Here is a 25,143-nt window from a genome sequence, read left to right on the forward strand (position 1 = left end):
AACATCTCTCCTATGGAAAAGGAGGGGACACTGGTGTTAAGTGAAACAACCATCCCTGCCTATAGTGCTTGCTGAAGATGCTGCATGCAGGTCAGCAAGACAGTTATGAGGCACAGACTTAACCTGAGGCCTCAAAGACATGTTTTGTTATTTTCTTTCCCTCCTTGAAACATGAGTTTAAATTCTGGCTTAAAATCTGGCTCACATGCAAAGGGCTTCCCAGTTTATTCATAATGCTGGCTATAACTTTTTGAATTCCCTATTGTGGGCCAGGCACTTTATTATTTCTAATCTTCACAATTATACATTAGAGCTCCTCCTTTTCTTTCTCAGACGAGAAAAATGAGGGTCAGAGAAGTTAAAGGACTTGCCTAGTCTGCCGAAGAGCAAGGAATATAACAGGCTCTTTTCTTATTCTGGAACCAGTGCTCCTAACCCTGATTCAATGCTGCCTCCTTTTCTGGGTAAGAGAGGCTTTTGGGGCTGGTGGAAGGAAGCAAGGAGAAATGCAAGAAGAGGTTCTTAGATGCCGGAATACACCTGATCGTGTAAAGTTCACCTCTACACATAAAGTTTTTATTTCAAGTCATTGAACGGATGACATACTCTACCGGCCATCTTGGTTGTGGCAATCCCAATCCTTTTTTATTTTTCTGTGACGACAACCAAGGGAATTAGGCAAAGCTGCCCTACCCAGACATCTTAAGGCGCACCAGGAACGCCCCCGGCAAAGAGCGCAGCTTTCCCGCCCGCCGAGGTCCGGGGCGTGGGCCATTCGGAGCTCGGCCACTCCCGGGCTTTGCTCCCAGCTGGCGGGTCTGCGCCGGCAGGAGAAGGGATCGGATGGACCCCGCCGGGCCCCGCCCGACTCCCCGCCCCCTCATTTAAATACGCTGCGCCGGCGGGTGCGTCGAGCTCGCCGCGGACTCAAGATGGCGGCGTGTGGACGTGTACGGAGGATGTTCCGCTTGGCGGCGGCGCTGCAGCTACTGCTGCTCGCGGCGGCCGGGGCCGACAAACTCCAGGGCCAGGGAGGCCACAGCCCAGGCCAGGGCCCGGGGGCCAACCTTCTGCCCCTCGGAGGGCAACCTGGAGGCGGCGCTCTAGGGGGTCAGCTCCAGCTGCCTCAGTCATCTCAGTTGCAGCAGCAGCAGCAGCAGCAGCAGCAGCAGCAACAACCGCCTCAGCAGCCGCAGCCGCCTTTCCCGGCGGGTGGGTCTCCGGCCCGGCGGGGCGGATCAGGGCCTGGCGGGGCTGGCGGGGGCTGGAAGCTGGCGGAGGAAGAGTCCTGCAGGGAGGACGTGACCCGTGTGTGTCCCAAGCATACCTGGAGCAACAACCTGGCGGTGCTGGAGTGCTTGCAGGACGTGAGGGAGGTGAGGAGGCAGGACGGGGCCGGGAGGTCCAGGCCTGCTGCGGGCCCGAGGGTGTCGCCGGCCTTGGAAGCCGCTGACGACGGTCTGCTGCTTCTCTCGCTTCCTCTGAGCTGCGCTCGCTCCTTCCCTCTCTGCCCCTCTCTACCCGGCGCATTCCAAGAAGGGGACCCCACCCCCACCTTTCATTACCTCTGGGTGCGGGGGTCTGGGACGCAGACCCCAGCTCCCGGCTGCAGTCGGCGAAGGCCCAGAGCGTGTTTATATTTGCTCCGGTCTTTTGTGTGATGCTGTAAGCGCGGTGGCTCCTCGGTGAAAACCTGTTTAGGATTTTGCCTTCCGTTTCGACTTGGATAATTTGTAGCAACCCTTTTAAACATGAAAAATGGTTGGCGTACTTCAGCTGTTAAAGAATGCCCTGCTGTTTATTGGCAGTAGATAATGTTTGTTTAGGTAACTGGTTCTATTCTGATGTGTATTGTAGACAGCAACCGAATTTACTGTCTTTACCCTATTCTTTTTGTAATTCAAAAATTCCTATTATTTACCAGCTGCTGAAAGTAATATATGCTTTTTTTTTTTCCTTCTTTTTCTTCTTCATTTCTTTTGGTCAATTTGTAATGAATCTCAAGTGTAAGCTGTTACTTCAAGTGATTTAGAGTCCCAGAGCTTGAAAAGTTGGGGCAGTATTTGAAGATGGATTGTGGGGTCTTTGCCTTTCTGACGTCTGAATATGATTTTAACAGTACCTTTTAATGCAGTCTAGGTTTGATGTTGTTTGATGTGATTCAGTTAAGTAACAGAGAATTTCTTCTCTGTATTTAATGCTGCAGACTTAAGTGCATTTTTGACAGTTACCAAAGTTTGGGAGCAAATCTGGTAAGGATACTTTTTTTGTAAGGTTTAGGTGTATAGAGTTAGGCCCAAAGGTTGACAGGTAGAATAAAGCCACCGCTGGATACAATTTTATTTGGGAAGTTGTTAAGAGAATTTTCTAAGGTGTTCATGGTCATAGGAAAACCACTGGCTTGTTGAAAAATGCTAGTCTTGGCAGGTTTTTTCCCCCTCATCCCCCTGTGATATTTGCTCTGGTATTCCACGCAGAGTAATTCACAGGAGGAAAAGATATACATGCTCAGGAGACAGCGAGAAGGGAAATTTCTAGAGCCACCAGAAATGTGGGGCCTTAGATGACTTATCTACAGTTTGAAAACTAGGAAGATAATCCCTTGTTATTCTTTATTCTGCAACTACTCCTCTAGTCGATAACAGCTATGATTCGTAATTCTGTCAAGCTTCCTGAAATTTTCTATTTGGCCTTCGAGGATATATAATAGATGCTGTTCTCTCAAACTAGGATCCTAATATTGAAGGCCAAACATTTGGTTAAGCAGTTTGTGGTAGAAACAGGATGTTATTAGGGAAAGTGGCAAAAAGTGGCCCATTTAAGGAATACATGTCTCCTTACGTGCATTAGGGACATTTGGAAACAGTCACTCACAGGAGCAGTCTTCCTTTGTCATGCATGTAGAAGTGTGTAGCAGCATATATAATCTGTAAATAACTTAGCTTTGACCACTTTTGGAGTCTTTTTAATTTGGTAGGTACTATCTTTCTTGCGTTAGTTAGTGTAAAGATCCTGGTCTGAAAATGTAGTCCCTGCTCCACCTTTGACTGTAAGATTCTCAGCAAGGGTATTCTTTTGATAACTACATTTTTCTTCCTTTATAGGGATTTAAACTCTTTGAAGGTAGTTACTAGGTCCTGTATTTCCTTTGTAACTTTTCAGAGTACCTAATTCAGTGCTGAGACTCAGTGAATAGTGTTGACTGATTGAAGGTGAGTAAGCTAATGGAGCCCGTTTTATGCTCTAGAGAAAGAAAAGGTGTCATGTAAATTGGAAGAGGCAGTTTGGGGGGGGGCAGGGGTTTCCAAATTTCCAATTTAATTAGTTTTCCTCCAATTTTATATACATAAAAATTGAAAGAATAGTATCATGAACAGCTGTGTATATTCTTTAGGAGGTGGAGCTATTTTTAAACTACTTCTTTTTTTCCTTTAAAGACAGCAAAAAGAAATTTTATTCCACTCAGAGAATTAGTTAAATCTCAATTATGTGTTTGAAAGAGCATAACGATTAAAAAGTAAACTAGCTAGGCACATTTGAAGTGAAAGTGTGGAATATGTTTTGTATGTGCTTTTTGGTAAGTAGGACAGTTTGATAGGAAAGTAGACATTTGTGCTTCTTTATCCCTTTGGATACATATTTGGGGAAGATTGTTCTCTGTGTTCTTGCTATTAGAATTATGAAAAGACAAAGCATGTGAGTATTTAAATGGTAGTATAGTAAACCACATTTTTATTTTGAAACAACGTGGGTAGGTTAAGTCTTAAGTTCAGATATTTTAAGGTTCTCTTTAGTGTTCAAAGTTATGTACTAATTCACTTAGAGAATCTATATGAAGGTATTTATACTTACCTTTAAATAATTTCAGTGGATACTTTCCGTTTGTCTAATGCATCATATGCCACCAAATTAAAATTTTATGTGTGAACTATATTGAAACTGTACATAGACTAAGATTAGTTCACAGCTTTTTCTCCTTCTGGCCACTATTTTAAGGTTATATGTTGTGGGGGATTCTTTTTTTAACTCTGTCAGCTGAGTCATACTTTTTAAAAGGTGAAGTATACCCAGCGGGTCCCCTGTTACATAGTGGGTATATTAGCAGTAATGATGGATAGTAGTCCTGGTTACGTGTGTGTGTATGTATATGTAGTTAGTAGTAGTTCTAGTCATAAGAATATATAACTAGAAGGTATAAGGGTAAAAAGGAAAAATACATCCTGGGCTGTTCTATCAGGTGGAGAAGTAATACCAAAAGTATTACTTGTCTAGTATTTGATAAAGAGATAAGACATGCTTTATGTTGAGAGTAATTTTAAAATAGTTTACATATTTTTGGCTGAAATGACCAACAGTATCTTTTTCTTTTTTTTTTTAAATAGATTTATTTATTTATTTTTGGCTGTGTTGGGTGTTCGTTGCTTCGTGCGGGCTTTCTCTAGTTGCGGCGAGCGGGAGCTACTCTTCGTTGCGGTGCACGGACATCTCATTGTGGTGGCTTATGTTGTTGCAGAGCACGGGCTTTAGGCGCGCGGTCTTCAGTAGTTGTGGCGCACATGCTCAGTAGTTGTGGCGCACGGGCTTAGTTGCTCCACGGCATGTGGGATCTTCCTGGACCAGGGCTCAAACCTGTGTCCCCTGCATTGGCAGGCAGATTCTTAACCACTGTGCCACCAGGGAAGTCCCGACCAATAGTATCTTGTGTTTAGAAGTTGCAGATGGAGATGTTGGTTCTTTAGAAGTTTATTAGTGATGTGCATAGTTTTTCTTAGGTTGTTTTTTTTTGTTTGATTTAAAAAAAGAAACAAAAAACTTTCTAATATGGAAAATTTCAAACATAAACAAAAATAGAATGGTATGATGACTCCCCACATACGCATCACACAGCTTCAGCTATCCTCACTTTTTTTTTTTAATCACAGGGGTTAGGAGAATGGATATTTTAAAGCAAGTTCCAAACACTGTCATTTCTGTTATAAATACTTCAATGTGAGTCTCTGATAAGGACTTAAAAAAAAAAAACCAGAATCTAATTGTTATTTTTTAGTATTTGAAACCATTGTGAGTATTTTTTCTGAATTTCTTGGTACTTTGTCTTGATATATCAGTTTCAGGTTATAAATTTGTGACCACTATCTCTAAACTATGCACAGAGTGAATGCTTTGTAAATATTTATTTTAGATGGCCTATTTTACATATTGAACAGGAATTAATATTTCAACATTACAAACTGTAAACTTACTTTCAAACTCATAGGTGAACATTTTCTTATTCTATTCTTAGCCTTTCTCTTAACTGTACGTATCCTAAGATAGTATGCCATAATGTCTGTATTATCTCATTTATCCTGTGAGGTGAATAGCGTTATTATCTTAGTTGCGAAACAGGCTCAGATAGATGAAGTAATTTGTCCAGTGTTATATCCTAAGTTGTAGGGGTGGTATTCAGCAAGTTCTCTTTGACTTCAAAGATTGTATTCTTTCTAATCTGCCATGGATGGTTGCAGCTAGGGAAACTGCTAGTATGTGGCTGTTGAGAACACCAGAGGTTCATAAGTGCACACAAAAGGAGAAGAGTCACCTGGAATGAGAATCTTCTTTTCTTCACTACCAAGAACAACTGGGTAGGAGCAGCATCTTTGCATTGGAGTATTGTCGATTTCTCAGGTGGACAGACTGGCATTATTAGACAAAGCTAATTTAATTACTAGTCTGAGTCCATTACAAGTAGAGTTTCTGCTTCATGAAAAGATTTTCAGATCCCATTTCACCTTAAGCAGAATTTGTACTGGTATAATGGAAGAATTTAGATATATTCCCCTACTATTTGTATTGAATCAATGGAACACCACAAAGAGTAAACTAGGACTAGAGCTGGCACTGCCATTAACTAATTCTATGACTGTGAGCAAGTCAGTTTACCACTCGAGTCTCAGTTTCCTCATGTGTTAAATGAGAGGCTTGGGAAATAGTACAATTTACAATTTCTAAGATTCCTATTATTTAACCTTTATGAGTTGTTTCCTGTGTATATTCTCTGTATGTATGTATTTTATAGTTTCTAGGATTTATATATGTGACATCTCCTGGTTCCTTATTCATTCACGGGTGAAATAGTGAAATGGATAATGCAAACAGCAGTTAATCCAAACATCGTTTGGCTTTAGGATACATTATGATTGTTTTGTTTGAGCCAATATGGAATTTCCTCCTATGCTGACTCTCAGTGGTTGGAAGCAGTCTAACCACATAATCAAGGCATTATTTTATTTTTTATTTTTTATTTTTTGCGGTACGCGGGCCTCTCACTGCTGTGGCCTCTCCCGTTGCGGAGCACAGGCTCCAGACACGCAGGCTCAGCAGCCATGGCTCACGAGCCCAGCCGCCTCGCGGCATGTGGGATCTTCCCGGACCGGGGCACGAACCCGTGTCCCCTGCATCCGCAGGCGGACTCTCAACCACTGCGCCACCGGGGAAGCCCCTCAAGGCATTATTGATCCCCTATTATGCACTTATCATTGTGGAAGAACACTAGTACTTTAAGACACTACCATTGCTTACAGTTGGTTTGATAAATGGGATTGTGATCAAGAAACAGTTATATAAGAGAGTGTTCATCACTTGGTGTCACACAGACAAGTAAATTCTTTAGGGCAATGAAAAGAGCACAAAATTAGGATTTAGACTTGGATGGAACTCCGCTCTGCTACTCTTGGCTTAAAAATCTTATCACTTTTTTTTACCCTTAAGTAGGGACAGTTTAGCCCTGTTGTAAGTGAAGATACACATGAGTTCTTGAGTTTGATGTGCTAGTTGTATTTTTCTTTTTTATGTTAAACAAAATATGTTACCATTAAAGTAGGCAGTACTAACACATACCACCAGAAATCATCTTGCTTATCACCTATGGTACATGCTTTGGAAAATTCTAAGACTGGATTATCGCTTAAGATCCTTCCAGCTCTGGTACGTTGTGATTCTGTCATCTGTAGAAATATAAAACATTGCAAGGGAATCATAAGCACAAGTGAAAAGGGAAGATGCTTTGAGAAATTAAGGGGGCTGTACTGACTGTACTGAAGTAGAGAGTTTGAGAATTTTTTCAGAGTCCAGATTATAAAGGGTCTTGCATACACCACTGTCTTGTTCTCCAACTAAAGCCCAGAAATGGGATGTGTTTTTATCCCTGAGATAAAAATATTCCCCCAGATAAGTGAGTTACCTGTAAAATAGCACTGTCACTTATGGAAGGAACTTTTTAAGAAGCCTCTTGATAAGACTGCTTTACAGTATATAGTTGCTGAATAATTTCATTGCTCTTTGGAAGAAAATAAAATACTCGATCATTCCAAGAGATAAGATGATACGTTTCTTCTAATGTATTCAAAACAAATTTCATCAGCAACAATCCTCCCAAAAAACTTCTCTTGCTTATATAAGAAATGTATGTAGTATTTTAAAAAGAAGCAGTTAAAATGGCTTGTAGGATGTCATGCAAATTAGTTTTTCTTCCTTCAGCAAACATTTATTGAATAAATACTGTGTACAAGACACTGTGCTTAGTGTTAAAGGTTACAAATATTGATTATAGCTAGCATTTATCGAGGGCTTTTTGTGTGCCCTGCCCTAAGGGACCAGATGTTCTCTAGGTGTTATATCTCATTTAATCCTACGAGAGATATATCATTAGTATTATTTTAATTATTACTATTTTTTAAATGAGGGAACTCCCTCAGGGCCAGTAAGTAGTGGAATTGATATTTGAAAGCAAGTCTGTCCAACTGTAAAATGGCTCTTTCCCCCTCCCCCTGTGCCTGTGGTAGTCACCAGCTATATATGTTGCTACTGAGCAGTTGAAATATGAGTAGTCTGAGTTGAGATGTGCTGTAAGTGTGAAATGCACACTTGATTTTAAAGACTTAGAACACACAGGAAGGTAAACTATCTCAATTTTTTGGGGGGGGTAGGGGTGCGCTGCACAGCTTGCAGGATCCTAGTTCCCCCACCAGCAATTGAAACCGGGACCTCAACAGTGAAAGCACGGAGTCCCAACCACTGTACTGCCAGGGAATTCCCATCTCAGTTTTTATATTGATTACATGTTTGAATGATAATATTTTGGATATATTGGGTTAAAAACATTATTAAAGCCAGTTTTACTTTTTATTTTTTAATGTGACTACTAGAAGACATAAAATAATATATGTGGCTTCCATTATATTTCTGTTGGACAGCACTGATCTGGAAGAAGAAAAAGGTATCTTTATTAAAACTATAATACAAGTTATAAAGTAGTAAGTACCATAAGAGAAGGAGAAATTAAATGCTATGCGCATATGGTAGAGGAAATGGTTGGGAGAATCAGAAAAAAACTCTTCACTGCTTTTCAGTTTTAAATTGATGTTCATATCATGAAATTCTTAGTTTAGCCACCTTAAAATGCCTGGTTAATAGATGGATGTCATTTTCCTCATGCCGACTTTATGAGTTGTAAAGGGGTACAGTAGCTCCTTCAGATTAAGAGGAGCTGAACTCATAAAACTGGAAGCCAGCAAGTGACTCATCTTTATTTGATTGAGTTAGATATATTTAAAACTTAAGAAAGAATGTCAAGTGATGGCCCTCAGAACTGTGCCAGTACTAACCCTTGTATCTGCATTAAAATAGAGTGTGGAGGAACAAGAGTGTGGACTGGAATCTAAAAACAATGAATTAAGAGAACCAGACATGTATTTTCATTCAGTTTTAATAATTTTACTGAAATTAGAATATTATGTTAGATCGACTGCGTGGTGTTTACAGTACCTATAAATTCTCCTATTGAAGCCTTGAATAACATTATAACTCTATACAGGGGGAGTCATAGTGAAAATGGGTACTTGGTTGAATTCCTCGATCTGTATCCTTGTAAAACAGAACAAAGAACAAACTCTTAAAACATTTTTGTGTTCCTTTAAAAAAAAATAACAAATGTGATGTATAGTTAAAATCATAAGGAAGATAAACAGTGAAGTGAAATGATATGTGAGAGAAATTAACCAGGAGAATGTGTGTATGTTATAAATCAATTCAAATGCAGAGTTACCAAAAAAAAAATGAAAGAAAAAAATCATGTTTAAAGAAAATGCTCTGATGTCTAGGAAGGTTTCATTTGTAATTTAAGTTAACATAGAAAGACAGACTGCAAGTCACTTAACAGAATTCCCAAAGTTCCTATGCTGGCCAAGTCAGCTCTGTAACGTGATAAACAACATAAAGTGAACAAAAACTTCAAGGAGGGAGAAGGGAATGTAATGGAGAATTTTAATCATGCACAAAGTCTGCCATTTGTTAATTAATGCCATCTACTGCGCATACTTGTTGCACATGAAATAATCAGCAGCGATAAGGTCCTGTAGTCATGTGGAGCTCATCATAGGAGGAGCAGTGTGGTGAGTGGTAAAGAGTGGGCTCTGGAACTGCAGTCCTGGATTCAGATCCTAGCTCACTTACCACTTACTGTGACCTTGGACAGATTTATCTCTTCAGCCTTCACTTTTCTTATGTGTAAAATTGAGGTATGAAACCACTCCCACAGGGTTATGAAGAGGATGAAAAAAATTTAAATATATAGAGCATCCATCAAATTGCAGTTGCCCATCAGTGGTCTTTCTGCCCTTTGTTGTTGCAGATGACGTCCTTCAAGATATGGCTTTATGTTCACTGTCTTAAGAGAAATCTGAAGTAAATTGTAATGTGCCACACCTTTTATTATAATCCTTCCAAGGCTTCTTCAAGAAAGCTGTAGTTGAACTTGAAGAGTAGTAAGGTCAAAAACTTTTTATAGGACTTCCCTGGTGGCGCAGTGGTTAAGAATCTGCCTGCCAGTGCAGGGGACACGGGTTCGAGCCCTGGTCCGGAAAGGTCCCGCATGTTGCAGAGCAACTAAGCCCACGCACCACAACTACTGAGCCTGCGCTCTAGAGCCTGCGAGCCACAACTACTGAGCCCGAGTGCCACAACTACTGAAGTCCGTGTGCCTAGAGCCCGTGCAACAAGAGAAGCCACCCAATGAGAAGCCCGGGAACTGCAACGAAGAGTAGCCCCCGCTCACCGCAACTAGAGAAAAGCCCGAGCGCAGCAACAAAGACCCAAGGCAGCCAAAAATAAAAATAAATAAATAAATAAAAATTTATTAAAAAACAAATAATGAAGGTAGTATTTTAAAAAAAACTTTTTATAGAGTCTTTACCAGGTATTTAAAATGTGTACACTTTGAGGTTGTGGAGTGCGAAGGACTGAATTCTCTGGGTAAAGGAATTCAGTTCTACCAAATGTTCTTTCATTCTCTTGGCCTAAATGATGCCTAAATTTGGAATATACTGCCTATCAGACAAAGGAAATCTCTGTTCTTTGATATAAGAGGGAAAAAATTAGTTCTTCTATTTCTGAAGACTGTGTTGCTTAAAACATCCTCCCTCTGTAGAATGGAATGACTAAGTAACTTTTATCAGCTGAGAAACAGAAGGCATTGATTGTTATCTTTTTGCCCTTTGTAAAACCAGATAAGTATAAAAATCACTTAAACTTTCCTGAAAGTTGGCAACTTTTCAGAGGGAAAGTAATGTGTAAGGACTTTTATGTTGCTAAGGTGGGAACATTTTCTGGCCTATGAAACAGTCTATATTGAGGTATAAATACATAAATTAATCATACATTAAGGACAGCACAAAATATTCTCAGTATGTAAGCCTTCTTTCTGAGGTAATTAGGTAGTAGAGTTAGTTTTGAATAGTTTTGAAATAGGCAAAATTCCACAATCTCGGGACTTCCCTGGGGTCCAGTGGTTAAGACTTCGCACTCCCAATGCAGGGGGCATGGATTCAATCCCTGGTCGAACTAAGATCCCACATGCCACATGGTGTAGAAAAAAAAATCCACAATCTCTTATTCAAACTCTGATTTGCTAGGTTAGTACCTGACTGACGTGTGTATAGATAAAAGCTTTTAGTGTGTAGAGTTGTTGGTTTTCTTTTAAATCATTATAAGAAGTTTCAAGAATTTATACGATTGTATATTGATTTTCAACTTGAAAGTATCATCTGAAACAGGAGAAATTAGAGCAGTGAAAGCGGAAGTCAGATGAGATTGGTATGGTTCCCTTCCTCTTTTGGAAACAAATTCACATTCTTTAGCCCATGGTCTCAGGCTGCTTCTCCATTCTCCAGCTCTGCTTCCCACTAGCTCCCTACATGATATCTTACTGGCACTACCTTTCCCCCAAGTCGTTTAATGGTATTGGCTTCCAGAGAGTGCCAGTTATAGCTGTTGAGTTTTTATGTAAATATTTTGTTGGCAAAGATTTTATATTCAGTGATTTGAGAAGTTTCTGCCCCAGACTGTTGCTCATTACCTTTCCCTTTGCACAGTCCACTGCCCCTACCCCCTACCAGTTCTCCTTTAAGCATTGTTTTCTGGCTTGTTTTTACTAGCAGACGGAACCATAAGAATTACTAATATTTGATCATATTTGATTTATAAAAAGCAGTTTCACATGGTTCAGTCTGTTGTTCATCTTGCTCAGATTTTGAGTAAGCAGTATATGCTTCTGTAGCAATATCATTGTTTCCTTTTGTATCATCTTGAACTCTAGAGACAGGAGAAATTTAGTCATTGTAGTGTAGGGCTTTCACCTTGGGAGTCTTCCTGAAATTTTTTCCCCAGCTTCTCATTTGGCTTATCTGCCCCTAGGACCAAAAGAAGAGAACCATTGTAGATTGTTTTATATTTTTACTCATTCATTTGTGAAATATTTACTGAGCACTCACTGTAGGGGTTAATTAATAAGCAAGATGATTATTTGGCATTAAAAAAAGGTGACATGAGAGTTTTGTTTCTTAAAAAATAATGTATTCTGAAAAACTTTTCTTACCTCTCTTACAATAGGGGAAATGTGGAACCAGGTATAAATGTCAGGGAAGAACTCACCAAATATACTTGCTTTTTAAAACTTGAGTATTGACCTAACAACCTTCTCCCTAAATATTTAGTTACTCTGAGTTAAGTTGCTAGCTAACATTTAGTTTATGGAACCCTTTAAATCTCATTTGCAGTTCTTGATAATGGTATGTGGTAGATAGGACAGATATCAGCCGTATTTTACAGACAGAAAAACCACAAGAATCAGATGGATTGTGATTTGGCCAAGTCTTGTAAGTATTAAGAAACAGAGCTTAGACGCCAACTCAAGCCTTTTTAAATTTAGAGCCTCTGTTTTTCCGTGTTACCACATTGCTTCTCTGATAATTTTCACATTTACATAAATGATATATTTTCATATTTTTAAATGTATTTTTATAGCCCATTTTTATTTAAATCTGCCAACAAATATTTGAACACATACTGTGTGCCCCTATTTCTTAAAATAATTTTTCTGTTCTCCTCTCCTGGGCGCTAATCTTACACAGGTTAAATTGCTTGCTATCGTCTCACAATCATGAGGCTCTTTTCTTCACCCTCCTCTCCCCACCAACAGTGGGGTTGGGTTTTTTTTTTCCCCTCTGTTTCATTTTGGATTATTACTATTGCTGTATTTTTAGGTTCATAGGTCTTTTCTTCTGTGGTTTCCAGTCTGCTGTTAGTGCCATCTGTCCAGTATATCTTTTGTTTTAGATACTCTATTTTTCATCTGTAGAAGTTTGATTTGGGTCTTACATATATATTCCATTTCTCTCTTCGTTATGTTCATATTTTCCTTTACAACCTTGAATGCATTTGTAATAACTGTTTTAAAAAGGTCCTCATCTGCTAATTCCATCATCTGTCATTTCTTGGTCTTTTTCCACTGATTAATTTTTCTTCTGGTGGTCACATTCCTACTTCTTTGCACGTGTGGTGATTTTTTTTATTGGGTGTTGGTCATTGTGCATTTTACGTCTTTGCTGAATTTGGTCGAATTCCCTTCAAGAGTGTTAGATTTTGTCTGGCACACAGGTTACGTGGAGATCAGTTTGATCCTTTTGAGGCTTGCTTTTAAACTTTGTTAGGGCAAGTCCAGAGCAGCCTTTAGTCTATGTCTACTTTAATTCTGCTGCTGAGATGTGACTCTTCTGGGACTCTACCCAATGCCCCAAGTTATGTGAGGTCTCTCCTTTCTGGTTGGTGGGTATGAACTACTCCCTGCCTTGTGAGCTTCAAGAATTATTTGGCGTATTTGCTTTTCAGTGTTTCGTTTCCCACTGCATACGCATAGGATAGGACTTGACTCAGGGCGATTCCTCTGAAGAGCTCCTGTGTTCTTTGTACAGCTCTCCTTTCCATTACTCTCTCTGTCTTGCAAATTCTGGCCGCCTTGGATCCCCTGAACTTTGATTTCTCTCCTCTACTCAGCAAGTACACTAGAGTCTGTTTGGGTTCCTCCTCCCTGTGCTGCAGCCTAGAAACCACCTCCTGGCAGTAAGATGGGGTGATCGTCAGGCTCACATTGTTTCACTTCTCTCAGGGATCATAGGCTTATGCTGCCTGTTGTCCAGTGACTGAAAATTATTTCATATATTTTGTCTAGTTGTTAATTACTACGGGGGCAGTTTCTGTGGTAATTAATCCTTTGTGAGCAGAAGTAGAAATCACTATCCCTTGAAGTTTAACTTCTGACCTATCAAATGGAAATGAATAGAAGAATTTGTTAGAAAAGGAGATTAAGCATTATTTATTAAAATTGCAAATGTATATATCTATCTTTTGAGGTAACAATCCTACTTCTGAAAATTTATACATAACAGTATGATCAGTGTGTAGGAGGTATTTAATTGAAGTTTTTTTTTTTTTTTTGGTAATAGCAAACAATTGGAAGCAACCTAACACCCTTCAATAAGGAAGTGATTAAATAAATTTATTGTGCATCAATGCAATGAACTGTTGTATTACTGTGGAAAAGAAACTCTTTATGTCAGGAAAGAGCTCCAAGATCTATGACTAAATTAAGAAAGTAAAGTTACCACTTTGTATAGTATACTACCTTTTTTACAATCAAAGGGGAAAAATAAGAATAATATTTACTAATATTTGCTTGTATTTGCATTAGAATGCTCCAGAAGGGTACAGAAGAAATTAAGGCTAATGGAAGATAAAAATGAGTGGGAAACTTTCCACTCTGTTCTTAATATTTTTTTTCCACTCTGTTCTTAATATTTTTTTTTCTTTTTGGCTGCACCGTGCTGCTTGTGGGATCGTAGTTCCCCAACCAGGGATTGAACCCAGGCCCACGGCAGTGGAAGTGCCGAGTCCTAACCACTGACCACCAGGGAATTCCCTATATTTTTGATTTTTTAAAAAAATATTTGAGGTGTATGTATGTGTTACCCGTTTAACTTTTTTTTTTTAATTAAGATAAAGAGCTTTTTTCCCCATTGCTCATGTTGACTAAACTATCTTAGTATGAGAGTTCCACAGGTATAATTTCATTTTGTGCCAAGGTCGGCTTGTTTGTAACTGGGTTGAGCCAAGCCTTTCACGAACTTAGAAGATAAAAGATTTCCTTAATGTATTATTTAGGGCAAAACTAACTGCCATACCAAACCCAAAACTACCAGTGGCTTAGCGCAAGAGAAGTTGTGGAAGACTGCCAGCCATCTAGTGATCGGGAGACCCTGGTTCCTCCCAGCTTGTGGTCCTATTTCCTAGGGCTTTAGAGTCTTCCACTTTCAGGCAGACAAGAGAATTAGAAACCCTGCCTGCTGCTTTTTCTTTTTTTTTTTTTAGGTCCTTATTACCCTTCCTTCCATATAATTCACATACCATAAAATTCAACCACAAGTACTTTTTTTTTTTATTTTTGGCTGTGTTGGGTCTTCGATGGTGCACGTGAGCTTTCTCTAGTTGTGGCGAGCGGGGGCTACTCTTCACTGCGGTGCTCGGGCTTTTCATTTCTCATTGCGGTGGCTTCTCTTGTAGTGGAGCACGGGCTCTAGGCACGTGGGCTTCAGGAGTTGTGGCTCATGGGCTTAGCTGCTTCGCGGCATGTGGGATCTTCCTGGACCAGGGCTCGAACCCGTGTTCCCTGCATTGGCAGGCGGATTCTTAACCACTGCACCAGCAGGGAAGTCCCCAAGCACAAGTTCTTAAAAGAACTTGGCCTCGAGGTGATCAACTCTTTTGTTCACATTCCACAGGCGAGAACTCTTCACATGCAGCACCTAGATACACAGGACTGGGTAATGCGCTCCTAGTGACAGCTCCCCACTGTGAAAATGGGAGCACAAAATGCTAGCAAGACAACTAGCAAGTTGTATCACAGTTATCTGGGCAAGTCAGATCAAGTTCATGTGCCAGCCTTTTATTTGTCATATCAAGCAGTTATGTTCCTTCACATTTTCTCTAGGAAGATGACAGTTGTTTATAAGCAATCAGATTTTTCTTTGCTCTAAATGTGTGGAAATACTTCCATGTGATCAGTTTTCAGTGTTATGATCTCTTTGATTTAAAGTATGGAAGCAGTTTCAGCCTTGTGTAGTGATCTCAGTGCCAGTTTTATACTTGCTAAGTGTCAAGACCTTGTGTCCTATGCGTGGCATTAAGCCCCAAGCCCTAGGTTAATGGAACAGTCCCCCTTCTTCTTCCTCTGCTTCTGGTGCCATGGTTTTTAATCCTCCCTCCCTCCTTTTCCTGGCACCTAGGGGATTCCTCTTTCTCCTGAGTTCATCTATGCCTTTGAAAGAACTTCATGTTTATTGTTGAAGACTTTTCAAGTTCTGAACATATATATTGCTAGAACCTGAAGTTCTTGAGTTCTGTGGCAGCTCATTCTTTGGATAAGTGACTTTGTTCAAAAGAGATGAGGAAGTAGATTAACATTTATTGGGCAACTGCTATGTGCTTGTATACATAATCTTATTTAATCACCACTGTTACTCTAAGAGGTAGATTTAGTTTTAGCCCTCATTTTATTATGGAAAATTTCAAAGGTACAGAACAGTTTTAAAAAATCATACATTGATCACCCGACCACTAAAATTTTACCATTAACATTTTGCTCTACTTGCTTTATCACATAAATACGTTTTAAACATTTACTGTAAGCTATATGAAAAAATTGTATTCCAAGTCAGTTTTAGTTCATAGCTTTTCTTGTGCTTAATAAAAACAAAACACTCTCCTACTGCCAGAACGTTAAAAAAAAAAGAAAGAAAAGAGAAATTGTATCTTAGTCAAAAACAACTGCATTTATTTTGTGTTAGTCTTTTTTTTCTCCTCCTCAAGGTGGTTGGGAAAACCAGTGTCTTTTTCTGAAGCAGGTCTGCTCATTCTGCTATGATGAGCCAAAATCCTTAGACTTTGCTTTTTTCCTCAGTTTCTGAAGATGTTTATTTTCACGGTCATCTTTTTCTAGATCTGGCCTTTCCATTATTATAAGTTTATGTAACCTAAAAGGAATTCCAGATGATTCAAGATATACCAAGCTTGGGAAATTGAGCCGTCTTCTGAATGGCTGACCCTGCAACATGGCATGGCATTTCAAACTGATACATGTTGGAACTTTTGCTGAGTTTAACGATGCCATGCAATGGTGATTTATAGATTATATTGAGATAATAATAGATTCATTTTTTAGATTAATTAGAATGTAGCAAGTAGAGTGTAGCAAAAGCGCAGAGTGTTTGTTCCTCTGAGCTAGTATCCTCCATCATCCAAAATAGTTGTTTAATAATTTAGTTATAATAATAACCTGTATAGGATGTTGTCAACCTTTTGATGTGTATGTTTAGTGTGCTTTTTAAAAAATTCCATTACTTTTGTTCTCCACTGGATGATTTAGAGCTCAGCCTTTTGTGATGATAAATCACTTCCATTGGCATGCTGAAGTCTGGACATAGGTTTATTCTTGCTGTGCAGCAACTATATTTCCTGGATTCAGAAGATGGCTGTCAGCTGGAGCTTTCTAAGAGTCAATTTAATATGATTGGCTGTATGTTAAAATGTTGTGGGTATTTGTAATGACTGCTTTTTGCCAAGAGGACGTTTAAGTTTTGTTTTGTTTTTTTTTGGCTGTGTTGGGTCTGTTGCGCGCGGGCTTTCTCTAGTTGCGGTGAGCGGGAGCCACTCTTTGTTGCAGTGCATGGGCTTCTCATTGTGGTGGCTTCTCTTGTGGAGCACGGGCTCTAGGGTGCACGGGCTTCTATAGTTGTGACTTGCAGACCCTAGAGCGCAGGCTCAGTAGTTGTGGCGCCACGGGCCCAGTTGCTCTGTGGCATGTGGGATCCTCCCAGACCAGGGCTCGAACCCATGTCCCCTGTATTGGTAGGCAGACTCTTAACCACTGTGCCACCAAGGAAGCCCCATGCTTTTTCTTTTCTTTTCTTTTCTTTTCTTTTTTAAATATTTTAAGAATAGTTTAAAAATAATTAACAATTTGTCACTCCATAAGGCTAGACATACTAAATAAATTTGTTTTAAACTGTTATGATCACCTTAAGAAACAAAGTATCTTGAAATTGTTGTCACAAGGCATTAATTAGCATATGTAGGAATTATAAGATAAAGTGTGAAATTAAGGACAAGCAATACTTTTTAAAAAATTTTTATTGGAGTATACTTGATTTATAGAATGGGTTCATTTCAGGTGTACAGCAAAGTGAATCAGTTACATATATACATATATTCACCTTTTTTTTTTTTTTTTAAGATTCTTTTCCCATATGGGCCATTACAGAGTATTGAGTAGAGTTCCCTGTGTTATACCGCAGGTTCTTATTAGTTATGTTTTCTGTATAGTAATGTGTATATGTGAATCGCAATCTCCCAGTTTGTCCCTCCCTCCTGAAAATGTTTATTATTAAAGACCTAATGAGAGATCATTATAATGGGATTAGCAAACAGATCTGCTTATTTCTGTGACATAAATTGTTAAAGTAGGACTGATAACATTGTATCAGGGCATTTAGAATTTCAGGAATTTCATACAATTTTGGAACACTTCTGTTAATATATTCCTATATAAATATAAGGTTAAAAGATTGTTTTTCTTTAATTTTAAAAAATTTATTAAAAAAATAAAACATAATGGTACAAAAAGGTTGAAAGTAAAAGAATTGGAAAAGATATACTGTGCAAATATAAACCAAAAGGAAATTATATAATAACATATAGTAGACTTGAAAGCAAAAGCGTTACTAGAAATAAACAAGGGCACTTCATATCAACAAGTCCAATTTACCAGGAAGTTTTAAATTTGTATGTACTTAACTTCAACTTATATAGAGCAACAGAGCTACAAGGAAAAAATAGAGAAATTCACTATCATAATAGGAGATTTAACATACTGCTGTCATTCACTGATAGAGGATACTGCTTTCAGAACCAGGAGACACCCACCCCAAAAAATTAGTAAGGATATAAAAAATTTAAATAACATGAGCAGCAAATTTGATTCAACAAGCAGATATATAGTCATTATACTCCAAAACTTTAAATTATAAATTATTTTCAAGCACACTTGGAACATTTTTAAAACTGACCATATTGTGCTATAAGGCAAATTTTAACAAATTTCAAAGTTTTAAAATTATACAAAGTGTGTTTCTTGACTTGTAGTTAAGCTACAAATCAGTAAAAAAAAAGTAACTAGAAGTTATGAAATACACTACTTCTAAGTAACCCCCCAAAAAACAAATCACAATTGGAGTTAGAAAATAATTTGAACTGAATGATAATAAAAATATTACATACCAAAACTTGGATGTGACTAAAGCTGTGCTTACAGGAATATGTATAAGGACAAGCAATTCTCAAAATTATCCTTTCAGTTAGAAATGAAGTCTTTAGAGAGACTTCCCTGGTGGTCCAGTGGGTAAGACTCTGCGCTCCCTGTGCAGGGGGCTTGGGTTCGACCCCTGGTTGGGAAACTAGATCCCGCATGCTGCAACTAAGACCCGGTGCAGCCAAAAATAAATAGATAAATATTAAAAAAAAAAAGAAGGAAAGAAAGAAATGAAGTCTTTAGAGTGTTTAATTTTCATCTATCACCATCATTGTTACATAGTCCTTGTAATGAATTGAATTTGATTCTGGATCAATTGCAGCAGACATTTCTTCCATTTCCTCCTGAGAAAAAGGCTGACCTTCTTCAGTCATATAGTTAATCAGTTCTTCCTTAGAAAGAAACCCATGTTTAGCTGGATCTAATACCTGAAAAGCTTGAAGAAGGAGATCTTCCGGAATTGGTCTGTATCTTCTTTCCAGTAGTACTTCAGTCATCAGGAAGAAATTTTTCAAATTCACTGTATCCAGTGGATTCTTCTTCCTCTACCTCTGCAATGAGATCATGTAGCTCTCCTTCACTAGGGCAGCTTCCTAGTGACCTGATAATTGTTCTGATCTCTCTGAGCCTTCCTTGTCTCTGTTGTCCACCATCTTGTTCTGTCTATGCTTTTTCTAATTCAGAGGTACTCGAACTTTAATAATGCAGTTTTTCAGTTCAGGAAGTTCTTTGTATTGAAGCATGCATAAAACTCTGCAGACATGGGATTAAATCACTTAGAAGTGTTATATGTGTTTTGAAAATAAAGAATCTTTTGAAAGCTTGTTAATATTTTGTTCTGTGTGGCTCTTACTATAAATGATGTGAATAATCTGTCTTATACTTACCTTTAGAAAACCCAGTTTAAATGATTGGACTTAAATAAGAAAAACTAAGCCACTTGATTGTATTACATACTATTATTTCATAAAGATTTTAGTATCATAGCATGATAACACATTATAGTTGAATTTTTTTCTTATTTTTAGGTATATATTTTGTAAATTTTATTTTGTACAGAAACTATTCCTTGAAAAAGAAACTTGAAGTTTCTTAATGGGCTATATTTTTTTAACAGATTTTTTTCCTAATGTTGAACCAGAGTTCATCTGTTATTTTAGATAGGTAAATTAATTTGCCATAATTTTATTTAGAATTTTGAATCTGTGAGCATTGGAATTTAAGGACAAATTTATAAAATGCAGCTGTCTGAAACTCTACTTGATAACAGTGTTGTAAATAATAATATTAATCATACTTGTAAGAAACACCCTAAGAGATAGTTTGTAAATGTTTTGCCAGCAAAACTTGGTTACTTAATGTTAGGCCTTTGTGATGCAATTAATAGTAACATTTTCAAGGTAATAATGCTGGTGGAAGTCTGCAAGGAACTTAAAATAAAGGAGAGTCAAAGAGAAGAATTAGTCATTGTTTTTCAATGCCATGGCCAATGGGAGAACTGCCCTGAGCAGCTGACATTAGTTGTTCTTGGCAAATTGAGCTCTTTAGTGAAACGTCTGCATTAGCTTAGATTCGTTTTTGAGGGAAATGGGAAGTCACTGAATATTATTGGGTAGGAGAATGGCATGGCAAATTAGTTAGGGAAATTATTATTATTTTGGGGGGGGGGGGAATTATTTTTGTAGCAGTGTGGATTGAAGTAAGGAAGATCTGAAGGAACTCACTGAATAAGCTGCTTTTGTAATTGAACTGTGGACCACAGTGGACTAGTAGCAATGGAGATGGCAATGGGATTGAAGGGAGACTCATTACTTAGGAAAAATTGAGTGCTTTTGTTCATTCATTTGCCACATTTTGGATAACTGTTATTTACTACATGTCTGAAACTTAATGGTAGGTATTGGGAGTATGGAGATTATCATACCACTCATCTCCTACTCCTAAAAGGCATGATCCTTGTTCTCATGGGGCTTTCCATCTAGTGGAGGAGATAGCCATTAAAGAATCGCAAAATAAATGGAAAATTATAGCTACAATAAATGCTTTGAAAGAGATCTATGTGGACATTTGGCTAATCAGAGAGTCAGGAAATATTTTCCTGAGAAGACGTTGGCTGAGCTGAAGGAACAGTAGAATTTAACCAAGTGAAGAGAGGTTAAAGTTTAACTGTTAGGTTCCCTCCAAAAATATATAATTCTTAGCTTGTGTTGAATTTGAAGTGACAGCCAGGCATGTCAAGCAATTTCCAGTAAGAGGGTGTAAATTTGGAACTAGATCTTGAACTGAATCTAAATTTTAGTCATTCAGCTTAAAAGGCTGTAGTTGGAGGTATGAAAATGGTTGAGCCCTCTTAAAGAATGTATAAATAGAAGAGTATGATTCCAAGGACTGAGCCCTGGGGAATGCTCACAATTGAAGGTTGAAAAGAAGCTTGTTGAGGGAATTACAGGGAACAGAAGGAATGGTTGAGAGTTAAAAGAAGATTTAGAAGAGTTTTTAATTGTGGAGGCCAAGGAGGAAAATTTTAGTTGTGGGAACCAAGGAAAGGGACATTTGAAAGGAGGTAGTGGTAATCACTAGGGTAAATAACACAGTTAAGATTAATGACTGAGAAAAGGGCATGGGTTTTTGTGAAACAGAGATAGAACAGGTTCTGTAGAACCCAGATTTGGACTATTTGAAACTATATTAGTCTATTTCAGAAGTGTGACAGTGACAAGAGGTGAGAATATCTGGAAGGGAGGCCATCTCAGTTAAATAAAGATATTTCAAGATTAAGGAAATTCATTTTAGTTTAAAGGCAGAGAGAAAGGAACAAGTAGAAGGTAAAAGATAGGAGATGCTGGTGAGTAAGAAGGTAAATATAAATGCTCATGAAGAAAGAAAGGAGGAGGAGATTCAAATCAGTTTGGTGTCAGAAAACATGATTTGTAATTTTTTGGGAGAACTTAAAGACTATAGCCCTTTTGAATTTCACAGACCTTACCAGGAGAGTTGCTATCTTAGGTTTAACTTACAACCCACAGAGTAAAGATTATTCTGCTTTTCTTCTTTTTTTCCTTCCTCAGAACTGTTTCATTCCTAAATTAAATTTCAGTGAAAGTAAATAGAGATGTTTATCCCTGTTGTTCAAAGTAATTGTGTAGTCATTTACTAAATTGTCACCATGTTGTTTAGTATTACAAGGTAGTTTGGGGGTGGAGCCAAACACTTGGGGCTTTGTGCCCCACAAATAATATTTAGTAAACCTGGTTGCCTATAGGAAAGTAGACAAAACAATGGTTTAAATGCCATTCTGGAATAGATGCAGAACAGTTGGGAAAAGCACCATAGTAGCTTCTGTAAAGAAGAATTACAGCTTTAGGAATGCAAAATGTCAGGACTGCAAGAGTGAACCTTCTCTCTCCAGCTAGAAGTTTTTCAATACATCGTAAAATGCCTAAACTTTATCAGTGTGTCACCTGATTTTGTGTCTGACTAGTACCACCTGGCCTCTTAGGCTCTGGGTGTATGTGCATGCTCACAGCAACACAACTGTTGTATTCCCATTTCCTAGCCGAGTGCATCTTATATGCTCAATAAATCCTGAATGAAAAAAGAAAGTAACTTTTTATTGGCTATGAGTAATTAGAAACTTAAATTATTTTAAGTTTCTCTGCCACTAATGCAAACAAGGAGTGTCTGGCTTTTGTATAGTTTGTTTTCTTTTTTAAAAAAAATATTTATTTATTTTGGCTCTGCCGGGTCTTAGTTGTGGGATCTTTTAGTTGTGGCATGCAGACTCTTAGTTGTGGCATGCATGTGGGAGCTAGTTCCCCGACCAGAGAGCAAACCCGGGTCCCCTGCATTGGAAGCACAGAGTCTTACCCACTGGACCACCAGGGAAGTCCCATGTATAGTTTGTTTTCATACTTGGCATCTACCCAACTGCTTGTTTTATTATCATACCAGCAACATACAAGTTCAAAAAGAACCCAAAACTGTGTCATCCATTTTTTTTATTGTGGTAAAATATACGTAACATAGAATTTACCATTATTAAACATTTTTTAGGTCTACAGTTCAAAATGAATTAAGTATATTCACATTGTTGTGAAACCATCACCACCATCCATCTCCAGAACTTTTCATCATCCCAACTGAAACCATAGCCATTAAACAATAACTACCCATCCTCCTTCTCCCTAGCCCCTGGCAACCACCATTCTGTTTTCTGTCTCTGAATCTGACTACTCTAGTACCTCATATAATAGTGGAATAGTACAATATTTGTCCTTTTATGTCTGGCTTATTTCACTTAGTGTCTTCAAGTTTCATCCATGTTGTAGCATGTGTCAGAACCTCCTTCCTTTTTTTTTTTTTAAAGTTTTATTTTTTTTATATTTATTTTTGGCTGTGTTGGGTCTTCGTTTCTGTGCGAGGGCTTTCTCTAGTTGCGGCAAGCGGGGGCCACTCACTATCGCGGCCTCTCTTGTTGCGGAGCACAGGTACCAGATGCGCAGGCTCAGTAGTTGTGGCTTATGGGCCCAGCCGCTCCACAGCATATGGGATCCTCCTGGACCAGGGCTCGAACCCGTGTCCCCTGCATTGGCAGGCAGATTCTCAACCACTGCGCTACCAGGGAAGCCCCTCCTTCCTTTTTAAAGCTGAATAATATTCTGTTGTATGTGTAGACTACATTTTATTTATCCATTCAGCCATCAAGCAACTTGGGTTGCTTGCACCTTTCAGCTGTTGTGAATAATGCTGCTATGAACATGGTTATACAAATATCTGAGACCCTGCTTTCAATTCTTTTGGATATACATATACTTAGAAGTATCAATAGAATTGCTGGATAATATCATAATTGTTTTTAATTTTTTGAATGTATGACCATACTGTTTTCTGCAGTGGTTGCACCATTTTACATTCCCACCAGCAGTGCACAAAGTTCCAGTTTCTTCACATCCTCTCCAACGCTTGTTATTTTTAAGTTTTTAAAAATTTAATTAAATTAATTAATTAATTTATTTTTGGCCATGCCCCACGGCTTGCGGGATCTTAGTTCCCCAACCACGGATTGAACCTGGGCCATGGCAGTGAAAGCACTGAGTCCTAACCACTGAACTGCCAGGGAATTCCCTATTTTTTAATTTTTTAAATAATATTCTAATGGATGTGAAGTGATAATCTCATTGTGGTTTTGATTTACATTTCCCTGATTATTACTGATTTGAGCATCTTCATGTGCTTATTGGCCATTTGTATGCCTTCTTTGGAGGAAAGTCTATGCAAGTCCTTTGCCTAGTTTTTAGTCGGGTTACTTCTTGTTGTTGTTGAGTTGTAGGAGTTCTTTATGTATTCTCAATATTAAACTCTTATCAGGTAAATCATTTGCAGATATTTTCTCCTACCCCATGGGTTGCCTTTTCACTGTCGATTGTGTCCTTTGATGCACAGAAGTTTTTTATTTTGATGTAGTTCAGTTTATCTATTTCTTTTGCCATCATATCCAAGAAATCATTGCCAAATTCCATGTCATGAAGTTTTCCCCTTACGCTTTCTTTTAAGAATTTTATAGTTTTAGCTCTTACATTTAGGTCTCATCCATTTTGAGTTAATTCTGTACATGCTGTAGGGTAAGGATCCAACTTCAGTCTTTTGCATGAGGCTGTTAAATTTTTCCAACACCATTTGTTGAAAAGACTGTCCTTTCCCCATTGAATGGTCTTGGTACCCTTGTTGAAAGTCATTTGACTATATATGCTAAAGTTTATTTCTGTCCACACTGGAGCAATTGTCAGTAACAGTTTAAGTGTTGCTGGCTCTGGTAGTGGGCTTCTTCTGGGCTTCAGCTTCCAGTAAACTGTGATTCCCTGTATTCACCTGTCTCCGATTTTGGGGCAACAGTTTGCCGAGTGACTTCAGGTCTGATGGATTTCAGAAGAGTTGTTGATTTTCAGTTTGTTCAGCTTTTTTCTCATTGTGAGGATGGGAGTGATGATTTCCAAGCTCTTTACATGTCGGACCAGAGACTAGAAGTTTTCCTGGCTCATCTTGTACTTTTCCAGTCCCAGACCTGGAATCAACCACTTCTCTAAGGAACTCTGTTTCCTTTTAGTGGAGAGTGGTCTTTAGAAGCCAAGGTCTGGGTGCTAGGTGTGCTCATTGCTACTCATGTGTCATTGCTTCAGCAGACAGAGCTAGAAAATGTATAGTGTCCTTGCATGTACATACATGCATTAATATAGACATATGCACACACGTGCACATATGTGTATATACACAGACATCTATTCTTACCTGTGTGTATATATATAGACAAACATGTTAAAAGCTGATTTTTATTCATATTGATGCCTCCAATACCACAAGGTTCATTCTAGCTTTCTCCCTTTCCATGTTTATAATTCCCTTCCATGACGGTG

General features: G+C 38.4%; 1 protein-coding gene across 2 annotated transcripts in view; it reads left to right on the plus strand.

The window, feature by feature from the left end:
- The first annotated feature begins 887 nt into the window (after positions 1-887).
- Positions 888-25,143, plus strand: part of GLG1 (golgi glycoprotein 1) — a 147,285-nt gene continuing 123,029 nt past the window's right edge. Inside the window, exon 1 of one of the 2 annotated variants that reach the window (XM_027119288.1) lies at positions 888-1,376. In XM_027119288.1, the coding sequence (XP_026975089.1) occupies positions 933-1,376 (444 nt within the window). In that variant the 5' untranslated portion in view covers positions 888-932. The remainder of the gene's footprint in view (positions 1,377-25,143) is intronic. The other variant, XR_003435418.1, reaches the window with a different exon arrangement.

This window comes from Aethalodelphis obliquidens, unplaced genomic scaffold (assembly GCF_003676395.1).
Source record: "Aethalodelphis obliquidens isolate GAN/ISIS:26980383/991018 unplaced genomic scaffold, ASM367639v1 scaffold20, whole genome shotgun sequence".
Lineage (NCBI taxonomy): Eukaryota > Metazoa > Chordata > Mammalia > Artiodactyla > Delphinidae > Aethalodelphis > Aethalodelphis obliquidens.